This window comes from Elephantulus edwardii, unplaced genomic scaffold (assembly GCF_000299155.1).
Source record: "Elephantulus edwardii isolate Elephantulus edwardi_28Jun2011 unplaced genomic scaffold, EleEdw1.0 scaffold00048, whole genome shotgun sequence".
Lineage (NCBI taxonomy): Eukaryota > Metazoa > Chordata > Mammalia > Macroscelidea > Macroscelididae > Elephantulus > Elephantulus edwardii.
The window spans coordinates 1,269,678-1,281,252 of record NW_006399798.1 but is presented as its reverse complement, the minus strand read 5'-3'; the positions used below and the strand labels follow the sequence as shown (position 1 = coordinate 1,281,252).

The 11,575-nt window shown below is 55.0% G+C and overlaps 1 protein-coding gene across 1 annotated transcript in view; it reads right to left on the bottom strand.

Moving 5' to 3' along the window:
* Window positions 1-234: 234 nt before the first annotated feature.
* The window catches only part of NPLOC4 (nuclear protein localization 4 homolog (S. cerevisiae)), a 55,111-nt gene continuing 43,770 nt past the window's right edge, over window positions 235-11,575 (bottom strand). The window contains exons 13-17 of the mRNA XM_006886151.1: window positions 4,348-4,419; window positions 3,076-3,171; window positions 2,231-2,347; window positions 1,792-1,894; window positions 235-395 (exon numbers count right to left, since the gene is read on the bottom strand). Coding sequence (XP_006886213.1) covers window positions 235-395; window positions 1,792-1,894; window positions 2,231-2,347; window positions 3,076-3,171; window positions 4,348-4,419 — 549 coding nt within the window. The remainder of the gene's footprint in view (window positions 396-1,791; window positions 1,895-2,230; window positions 2,348-3,075; window positions 3,172-4,347; window positions 4,420-11,575) is intronic.

Below are 11,575 nucleotides of genomic sequence, written 5' to 3'. Positions count from 1 at the left end.
CTAAAGGGAGGGAGGGTGTGAGGCTAGCAGCAGGTCCCCCAGCTCCGCACGAGGCAGGGGCCCGGTCCCCTGGCTGCTGTGAAGGCTGGCAGCTGCTCCACAGCCTGGCACCCTGTCCAAGGGGTGCCCTCGGGGAGAGAAGCTCTGGGTCAGAGCCCACGGCCTGCACCCTCAGGCCTGCACCCTGGGCACAGCCAGCTCCTGAGGGCTGGGCTGTCCCTCCAGGGCGGGGCGTTAGGTCCTTGGGAGGCTGCACATCTCGCAGTGGCCGGTGCCCGGTGGGTTCATGAAGGTACAGTGCTGGCAGGCCCACATGGTGGCAGAGCTGGTGGCGTGCGCGGAGCCTCCTGCGGCACCGAAGTCCTGGAGGCCGGGAAGCTGCACGCCGACGGTGCCTGGGGGCGAGAGAGTGAGAAGACCTCTGGTCATCACTCTCACAGCCCTCGTCCCACCCCCAGAGTGTCACACTGCTCAGCCAGTGCTTGTGGCACAGTGTGGTAACTGCAGGCCGTAGAGGCCAGGCCAACACCAGTGAGGCCCAGCACAAACATCAGTGAGCCACCCCAAGGCAGAGGCCGCGGGGTCCCTGACAGATGGGGTCTGAGAGGGAGTCTATACCACATGACCATTCTAGTCCCTCAGCACTTCCAGATCAGTCTCAAGCCTTGCGGGTTTTTCTCCACCCCCCACCATCTGGAGGATTTGTACTGATTTTCTGGCAAAACCAACATGTTCCACATTGTCCTCCATGAGAGCCCGTCCTTTTACGGCAGGGCCCTGGTCTTCCCCGGCGTCCACAGAATCCACTGCTGGAAGGTGTGGGGCACCTTGATGGGCAGAGTGTGACAGCAACTCCTAAAGTAGCCAAGTGGCCACAGTGGGGTGTGGGGAGCCAGCCACCAGCTAATGAAACGGTGACTCTGCTTCTCATGGTGTCTGTGCTCCAAGACAGCTTCCCTGTCACCAGATCTGTGAGACAGTGGAGCTGGGGCCCTGGGCTCAGTGCCCTCCTGGGGAACCAGGAAGAGAGGTTTCCTGGTACCTTCAGACCCTCTCCTCACCTTGGCTGATACAGGCCCAGGGGTGCCCGAGAATCTGATGGCCTGAGCCAGGCAGGCCTGGATACCAGGGAGCTGGCCTCGGTGGGCCCTGTCCTCAGACACCAGCATTCAAGCCACTGGGCCTCTCTGTGCTCTAGTGTCAGCGCAGAGTCTAACAAGGTTGTTCTGGTCTAACTTTCTAGATTAAGAAACTGGTGTAAACTCTTTTCAGAGAGATTCTCAAGGTTATCTAAGGCCACCCGATACTTCCCACAGCACAGGGAAAAGGCTGCCAAGTAACCTGCAGGTGACACACCTCAGAACCGGGCCCCTACATGCAGCAAGGCAAGCGGAGGAAGCGTTCCCCCTGGGTGGGAGTCCACCAGGGCCTGGGCCTTCCAGTCCAGCCCCCGCTCCATACATGCGTTGGGCTGTATATACCTGAGAGCAGTGGCCCTGGCCACTGCCTGGCCCTCTGCCAGTCCTGCAGGCACAGCTGACCTGGGGCTGTGAAGACTCCTGTCAATTATCACTGTGCCTGTGTGACCTGTCTCCCAAGGACCAGGTGTGCACGCTGGAGCCTTAGTCACGCCCCTCAGCATCGGCACTGAGGGAGGGAAGCACTACCATCCCATGAAGTGTCCTGCTGCCAGTGAAGTCCACCAGGACGCCCTAGCTGAGAACTCTGGACCCTGGTGACACGGCCAGATGCCCAGAGTGAGGGCTGCCACTCAAGATGGGTGGCACTTACTGCAGAGCTGTTCAATGGTGGCCCACTGCTCAGACTTCTTCCAGGTCTGGGCCAGTTCCTCATCCCTGGTCCTCACGGCCTCCAGCAGCAAGCTGATGCTGTCCTACATGACATAAACGAAGCGAGGTCTGCTGGCAAGTCCCCTTCCCACCACCAGGGCTCATCCAGGCTACCACTGTGAAACTAACACCACACTCATGCCAAACGTGGCCACACCCCCTCCCGCCTGGGGCCCAAGGCCACAGCCAGACACACAGACACATCTCATCACGATGGGCACAGCAATCTAACATCTTCTATTGCCAGCCCCTTGCAGCATTTCTGTTGCAAGACAGCAAACAATTCTGGAATTCAACCTGGACCCAGGTAAGGAGTGCTAGCGTTCCCCCGACCCTGCCCGCAGCCCCACGCGCCGGGGCGGCTCTCCTCCCCGACCCACCTGCAGGGGCATGACTTCATTGGTGACCAGGAAAAGCAGCAGGTGGAAGTCTGAGATGGTGTCCAGGAACATGGCTGAGGTATTCTGGGACAGGTAGGTGGCCAGACTGTGGAAGTCCTGATGTGGGGGCAGAGGAAAGCAAGCACATCAGTGTCCCTGAAGCCTGTTCAGCACCCCGGAGGGAGATGGGCATGGTGGTATTTTCTGTGGCCCTGGAGGTGTGCCAAGCAGAGGAGTCATGGCAGCAGAGCTGGTGCTAGTGGCCACCCCCTCACTCTCGGCACTCAGTGTGTGAAGCTGGCCCATCCGTGAACCGTGTGGCTAAGGGCAGTGCTCTCTCTTCCCCAAACTCAAGAATGTGGAAACCTCTGGGATGGGCGGGAAGGGCCCTATCAGGATGGAGAATGCTGCCCAAAAGCCTGGGCTGTGGTCCAAGAAGGACCAGACAGGCAGCAGGGCTGGATAAGAAAAGGCCAAAAAAAGGCCTCCTTTCACTACACCACCTTCTGAAGGGCCCACTGGTGACGGCTCAGAACGGGTGTGTACAGTCTATGGGCCAAAACGGCCATTGCCCATGAGCTGGAAGACACCATGCTAGAGCAACAGAGCTGCAGGGCCGAGGAAAGCACAGAGACAGAAAAAACTGGGGGGCCACCCAGTGACCCATCAGCTCTGGAGAAAAGTTGGAACGGGCGTTCTGGCAGTCAGAGGCTGAGGCCGGGCAACCTGTCCTTGCTGGGGTAAGATCTGTGGTGTGCCAAGTGGATGAATTGGGCAGTCTGAGAGCGTGGTACCTCTACAACCCCACCAACAGCCCAAGTCTCGTGTCTAGAAGACAGGCTTACCTGTGTTTCCCCCAGGACATCCCGGTTCTCAATGGGGAATGGGTTTTGTGAGATGGAGAAGGTATGAACAGGGTCCTTGGGAAAGGTGGTTGTGATCTGAGGAAGAAGCACAGGGCAGGTGGAGAGGGCTCAGGCACTGAACCCACTCCTCAGGGAGTGCCCCCTCACTGTCCTGCATCTGGGGAAGACATGCACACAGTGAAACCGAGATGTGAGGAGAAAAAACCAAAGATGCCTGGGAAACAATAAAACAGACCCTTAAAAACGGCACCACATCTACACTGAGTTCCCAGGTGTGAAAACGGTTCTGCTGTCGGGCAGAGGCCTGGAGAATGCTGCCCATCCCTTGGTGCCATGGAACATGAGCAGGAGGGCCCCTCCAGGTGGCCTGGGAAGCCTGCCCTCTCTCTGCCAGGTAGCACACAGGCACCCAGTGCCTTCCTGATGACAACACATCCTAAACCAAGCTGTGGGCTGCATACGCACTCCCCCTCAACACACACACAGAAGACTTGTGGTTCTGACAGATCCCATCTCCTCCAGCGCCCAGTGTGCACTCCAGTCTCTGTTGGTCAACACAGATGTTCCCTGCAGGGTGACATTCATCAGACTCGGGGCTGTTGCTCTGGAAGCCTTCTGGAGAACAGATACATGTCCCTGCGGCTTTCGACACAGGCAGAGGCAGCGGGCCAGCCCCAAGCTTGAGGCAGGATTCCACCTGACTGTGCCAGGTGCCCTGACATGTCACCACACACAGCAGCCTGGTCCACTGGGAGGCTGCAGGCGGTGCAATGGGAGGAGCACCTGTCTGCAGGCTGGCTGTCCTCATCTGCACTCAGCGCCCTCTGCCCTCAGACTGAGGACCAGTCCTCACCTCATAGCCCATGTGGTCACGACCATGACATTCCCTGAGCAGAAGCCTGGGGCCCATGTGGCTTCTGCAGCTCTAGGAGGCCAACTTGACCCCCTGACACACACTACCCTGGCAGCTGCTCTGGGTGGGGCAGCCATGAACATCTGCTAATGTGCAGGTGGGATGGCAGGCCTGAATGGGTCACTCTGGAGCCCAAGGGGCAGAAGGGGCTCCGTTCACTCTTGTTTCCATGTCTGAACAGAGTATGACAGCCCTAGGCTACTCTCAAGGAAACCAAAAACCAGGGACTGAAAAGGAAGCCCCGAGTGCTGTGAGTCCTCAAGGAAACGGGGTGCTGGAGGCCTGGAGCAGCAACCTAGGGCCCGCTGGGTCCACAAGGCTGCTATTGCATGACGTACATCGATGATCAAGTATTCCACGGGCAGGGGGCGTGCCAACTGGGTGATTTCGTTGCCAAACTTGTCGATATCCTGCAGTGGGAAACAAGCCAAGGTTAGGCTCCTGTCTTCCCTTAACTCCCCACTAGCTAAGTGCACGAGAAGCAGATGGGAGGACACTCAGACCTCCACATGGGTCTGGCCTCCACTGCTTCGCCCTCAACCTCGTGATGATCCCAAGACAGAAAGCACATGTTCCTAGCCGGCAGGTCTCCACCAGGGGGCTGGCTAAAGACACCCCTTTTCTGGCACCAGTTGGCATTGAAGCACTGTCTGTGAGGCAGGGGGACAGATGGATGGACAGACTGGGCAGGGTGGGCACGCCTCCTCAGGTCAGAGCACTCCACGCTGTCCCTGACAAGTCCATTCTCACACCTCACAGAGAGACTTCTGGAAACTTCATACGTGTGTGCTAACAACATAAACAAATGTGAGTGTGCACACACACACACACGGACACGGAGCCCACCGCCAAGCTGTCCGAGTCTCAACTTGTTTTGCTTTGTCAGACGCATGGAACATAAAGTTTAATTACGGGGAAACGGCCAGCATATGTTCATTAATCATGAGATGACAATTAGATCTGATTTATGTCAGACATGCCGAGTTCAAACAGAGCTCTCTAGAAAGAAATTCCTGAGAACTCAGCCTTTCGTTAAGAATCCTGTGAGAGGGCTCATATTTTCACCTAACTCATCACTCTCCTTCACAGATAGCGCTCACTGAGTCTACAGGCACATCGTGGTCCTGGACGGGGCCTCCGCCAGCGCTACAGGAGGAATGTTCTCAAGCCCTAGCAGGTGCTCTCTGGGGCAGAGCGCCCAGTGCCATCCCTGCTGGGCCAGTACCACCTGGGACTGCTGACACTGTCATGTGCTGTTATCAGAGGCTGCTGCCAAGCCTGAGAGGGTAGGCAGGCCACTGCACCCACGTGGGGCGCATGTCCAGCCTGGCTGGCCCTGCAGGGCTTGGGGCTCTGTCTTCACCACACACAGCGTCCTGTCCCTACCAGCAGTCTACGCTGCATCGCGGGGCTTCTGTTCTCGGGTCAACTGAGGACAGGGGGCCTAAGAGAGGAATCCTGCGCCCAGAAGAGGGGACTTCCAGACCGGAGGTGAAGAAACAACATTCAATCCCACAAAACCACCACTTCCAAAACACACTCTCGCCCTACAAGAAAGAGCCTGCAACAGCTCACTCGTAACGAGCCCATCTGGAGTGCGCCTTCCAACCTAATTAAGCTCTAATACGCAGAAACATTTCCCCAGCACCTGTTCGCACTAATCTTCCCCTCCAGGGACGTTCCTGTTAAAAGCCCACTCTCTTTGTACCGTGCTATTCTCTCTGATTTAACTATCCAACTGTACCGTGTCTGCTCCCCAAGAAAATAAAGGTGCAGCACCCACCCCCCGCCGGGGGCGCCGTTGCCGCCAGTCCTGAGCCCGTCTGAGAAGGTAATTACTCTCTATTGGCCTGAGCACATGTCAGAAGGAGACGGTGGGAGGAGGACATCTTCATCCAAGTCTGGCAGACGCCAAGTGTCAGCAGCTCTCGTTCTACCTGGAGAAGGATGCTGGGGGCAGGGGATTGGCGGTGTGTGCAGCCTCCAAGATCCCCTGACACGGGCCACCGGGGGGGAGCACCACTGTCCTGACATCCGGACTCCAGAGTTCATGTCACAGACTGGAGAGGCCACGCATCAGCTTTTGGAGAAGGTGCATGAGGTCTCTAAAGTGCAGCCTTTTGCCCTAAAGAACTGGCCAGCCAGGTGACAAGGGCACAAGGCTGACACTCCACAGGACAGGGGTGTTGCTTGCAGGCTGGTGTTTAGGGAACAGTTCAGTCAGCAGCACCCCATTAGTGTCCAGCTCCTGGGTGGTGTGAGGGGCTGTGTGGCTGGCCCAGGGGCACTGTCACATGGCCCTTTAGGATGGTGAAAGGAAGGCTTACAATCGTCATTGGCCTGGCACCTAATAGCTGGACAAGGGAGAAATGAGAGAGCACGTCCAAGCAACTGAGATTCAGAAGCATCAGCTTTGAGTCTGCTCCTCAACCCAGGGCCAAGGTCAGCCCGAGAGCAGGCTCCATCAGGGGATGCAGGGCCAGACACCTGCAAGGCTCAGATGCTGGATGGACACTCGGCACAAGACAGCACCTCCTAGGTGAGGGGTGGGGCCCATGGCACGCTCAGGTGATGCAGCTGGAGGAAACGCCATGGGCTTTCTGGAGAGCATATGGGAGAGCCCAGCAGAAGGTACCAAATCTCCGCACAGCCATTTGTGGGCTCAGGTGGGAGAGTTAACCCAACACTGTTGGGAACGAGGTCCACAAACCAATCCAGCAGTCACTGACAGAGGCTCATCAACCAGTGCTCGCCTCCTGCCGGTGGGAGTCCGTGAGCATGAGCTGGGTCCTGAGGCGGGGCAGGAGAACCTCTAAGGAGCACAATCCCCAGGGACAAGCAGCAGCTAGTGTGTGTTCCCTTGTGTCCTTGCTGTTGTCGTTGACCCTCCAGCAGGTTTTCAGAGGCAGTTAACTGCACACAAGACTGTCCATCTTTCTCCCACAGAGCAGCTGGTAGATTCGAACCACATGTCTCTAGTTTCACAGTGCAAGTCTTTACCAGTAGGCCATCCACCGGAGCTCCCTTCCCCGAAACCATACAGGGGACAAAGGGCTCCTTCCTCCTGGCCTCCAGCACAGGCCCTGATGTGGCTCACGGAGAGGAGCTGCAGAAAAGGCCCTTCGCCCAGGCAGCAGAGCCGCGTCAGTGTGGGTCCATGCCAACAGGAGCGGCGTGAGCGCACGAGGCATTCCTCTCACTGCGCCCTGCCTCTGCCTGCTGCCCAGGCACATGCAACAGGGACCACGCGATACCCGGACAACACTGTGATGAATGCATCAACGCTGGCACCTCCTTTCCAAGGTCTAGTTGAAAATCAGAGCTCGAGTCTGCAGGAGGACTGAACTAAGTGCTGCCACGTTTCCTGTTGTTCTAACCGGTCTTTTCCTGATACAGGAAGGCCAAAGGACTCATACTGTGGGGCTAGAAACAAGCTGGGAGGAACTTCTCTCCACAAGAGGGCCAACAGGCATCTAAGAAAAAATCGTATGATTACAGAGGGGACACACACCCGGTGCAGCGACAGTGGTTACAGAAGGGACGTGTGCATGCCCGGGGCAGAGCAACAGCCTCCAGTCACCCAGCGACAGCAAACCTCCAGCGCAGGGCAGCATCGCTCCATCCAAGGCTCAGGACCCTTACGGCGGCGCACTGCCTCATCTTTCTCCCACGGACCAGAGTAGGGACCACAGACCACAGTATCATGACCAAAAGGAAAGGACAGATGTCCCCAGAAGCAGTGCTCGGACAATGGCGAGGAGAGCATGCCTCACAATGGAGAAGGGCTGGCCTCTGACCTCACACCACACTTCTGAAATCAAGGGACATTTACAACCTATGTGTGGAAGGCAAAATGCTAAACTTCTCAGCTGACACTATAACAAAACTATCTTTATGACTCAGAAGACTGAAGAAGAAAGAAAAAGGTCACAAAGTGGATTAGATTAAAAGTTTCTTCATCAGAAGATAGGCCACACTGAGCAAAGTGGATCAAGGCTTAGAATGGAGACACATGAAGAAGTCCTCCAAGTAGTAAGACAGAATGACCCCAAGATACCCAGGAAGCAGGCCTGAGCGGGCACCTTGCACACAGAGCGGAACGGCCAGTCCTGCAGGGGCTTGGGGCAGTCAAGCGGCCCTGCCTATTCTCCCCATCCGTGTGGGACCTGACTGTTGCCACCATGACAGGAACCCATCTACTTCACCAAGCCTTTCTCCAGGTGCGGATCACATACTCTGAGAAAGTTGAGTCTGAGTCTTTGCCTAGTAAGCATAACCCAGTAATGCACCTCTATATAAAAGACACAATTTCACAAACCATCTTGCTGACAAGACTTGGAAGCCAAAGACTTCAGTATGGATCACACACATTGCAATATTACAAAACAAACAAAAACCTTCCAACCAGAGCAATATGCAACATCATATTAACAGAGAAAACACTGAATTTGTCAAGGATTTCTTTCTACTTGGATCCACAATAAATACAGAAGCGGCAGTCAAATGCCGTCCTGCAGTGGGCACATGCACAACCAACCAAAAGACAAAAACGGAAACCAAGGCAGCAAGCAAGAATTCTGGAGAGTGTCGCTGCTGTGAACCTCCAAGTCAGAACCAACTCACAGATGACAGACCCTCTAGCAAACAAGCACCACTAGGGTTTGATCTTTTAGCCTCCCAAGAATAAAAGGGTCAATTCTCATTCTTTGAAACTATACAAAAAGAAACTGTAATACTTACTTCTACGGAAAGCAATAATATTATTAGGGACAATCTTGTGTATAAAGCATTTTTTAAAAAATCTGCAGAACTAAAAAAAAAAAAAAATCTACAGAACTCAACTCCCAGGCAGGAGAGAAAGAGCAGTGAGTGGCACACGCTTGGTGGGCGGAGGACGAAGTTCACGACACGTCTCTGAGGACTGGGATGCTCCAGACACAGGTGAACAGCAAAACCAACAGCATGGAAATGCTCCACAAGAGCACGACGGGCGATCTCTTCCCATGTGATTTACTGACCCTGAAAACGCACTGGAGGGTCTGCTGGGAGTCGGATCCAACTCAACAGTATACAACAACATCAGGCCCGGAAAGGTTTCTGGAGCATGTTCTGGCCTGAGCCCAGAGCCAGACACTGCTCGGGTCCCCGCAAAGGGAGCCAGAGCAGCTTTAAGTACAAGGAGCAGTTCCATGAGGACACTGGCTGCAGCCCTGCTACTGGCCAGCCCACAGACCAAGTGTCTGAAGTGTCTGAAGAGAAGGTTAATGGAAATGAGGTCCTAGTGCAGCTGGTCTCACATCCTAACAGGAGTGAAGTGCCCTGCAGTCAGCACCCTCCCACCACCATGCTGGTTCACGCCGGACACCGCTCCCCAGGGAGCTGATGATGTATGAGGGTCATCAAGAGCTTTAAAGTGAGCGGGCCCCTGAGCACACCTCCAGGTCTGCACTACAAGCAGGGATTCTTCCTGCTTCGTCCCACAGACCATTTACAAGGAGACACGAAGGCCTGTTGGCTGGCCTCCTCCAGCAGTCTTGGAGCCCCAGATGAGGCCAAAGAGTGGCAAAAGAGCCACTGCAGAAGAAGATGAACCCCTCCCGGGATTCAGAAGTGGACTCCCAGCTGCCCATAGAGCGCAGAGAGAGTCCACTCCCTGACATCCGCCCAGAGGCTTCTGCTCTGGGGAAAGCGAGTGCTGTTAGTCAGCTTGACCACCTCCTGCCTCAAAACCAGGTTTATCCAGGGGAGCTCTGGTGGCCTAGTGGCAAGAAGCTGCAACTACAATCCCAGAGGTGCACGGTTCGAATCCACCAGATGCTCTGCCGGGTAAGGAGGGGCAATCTCCTCCTGTACCAGTCAGATCTGATTTGACGGTACACGCACACAAAAATAATAAAATTAAAAAACAAAAAAAAACCCCAGGTTTATCCATCAGAGGACTCCAGAGCTCAGCTCCTGCGTGTCAGGCTTACTGCTGAGCCCCAGGAGACCTGAGCAGCCACAGTGGGAGAGAGGGGCTAAGATCCACGTTCTTCTCACATTCCTCATTCTGTGGGCAGGCACGTTTCATGAGACCCAAATGTCTATCAGTGGTGACTGGGGTGTCCCAATAATAAAATGTGGTTCTGGTACAGAGAGGAGCGAAGCTGTGCTATGTGTGATGTCAGCTGCCCACGAAACATGCCGAGTGAAGTCAGACAAAGGCCACACAAGGTCCCTTCCAGAAAGGTTCAGAACAGACTACTCTGCAGAGGCAGAAGGCAGAGTGGCTGCCACAGGCTGTGAGCTTAGGGGTCACGGCAGAGGGGCACAAGATCTCCTTGGTGGGAACAAGAGTGTTCTAAAAGGGAACTGTGGTGATGGCTGCACAGCCCCCAGAAAGAGCTGAAGGGGTCAATGTGTGGGGTGTGAGCCGCAGCTTGATAACTTACTCTCTCACTACCACCAAGACATAAGGGACTCATAACTCAGCCTCCAGCAGGTTTTCAGAGGCTGTTCTTAAAAAACTCAAATTTTAACAGGAGTACCAGGTAGCTGGACATTTCCTAAATGTGGTCGAAGCACTAAAGGAAAAAGCCATCACACTGGGAAAGCTAGACGGTCATCCGTCTTTGTCTTGGAACTGACCTGATGGCAACAACTGGTCTTAGCATGGCAGGGACCATGATGGGGCAGGGGAGGCCAAGGCTCCGAGGCTCCTTCCTATCTGTTCATGGGGTCGCTGTGTCATTGCTGACTCAAAGGTATCTAACAATGACACAGATTCAAGTAGTTCAACAGGCCAGGGACAGGACACTCAAGGAAAACCAGACCAGGGCACACTGCAGCAGCCTGGTCAACAAGGCAGCACAGAAAAGCACTGTCACGCAGCCGGGGGAAAGGACACATCATGGGCAGAGGGAAAAGCCACGGCTCGGCACACCTCAGGTCTCCTGTCAGGGATAACGGGAGCCAGAGGCCACGCGGAGACACTGCCTCCGAGATCTCTGCAGTCAGCTCCTCCTCGGGGCACAGGAACGCTGACCTGCCGAGACTTCTCAAGGAGCAGGGCGATGGCAGCCACCAGGAGGAAACTGGTCTACCGGGAGGGGACCGGTCCTGTCTCATCACAGGCAGGAGCAACTCCTGAGAGCAGAGCGCATGCCTCTCAGGAGACATCCAACTCCTACATGTTCAGAGTTGACAAAAGTTCCCAATAAATATACTTTTTTAGCTTTCACAAGTTATCAAGACCCGGAAACAGATAGCTGTTATCTAGAGCATTAACCTCATCCTCCGTCTCCGTGGGAAAGCCCAGTCTCTGCACTGGTGAGATCTCGGCATTGGCATCACTCTCCTTCTCAGAATCGGCAATGTGTGGAACAAAGGTCTGACAAGGTGTTTTAACTGCAAACTTGGTGGGTATTTCCACTTCTGGTATAAAACTAAAACCACAGAAGCCTGAGGAGTTGATAATGAACTCTGGAAATGCAACAGAATGTGCTATGCATGTTCACAAACAGATTTTCAATACCCACAGCTCCTCAGCAGTAGAAATATCCAAGAGAGACGTCCACCCCATCTGCA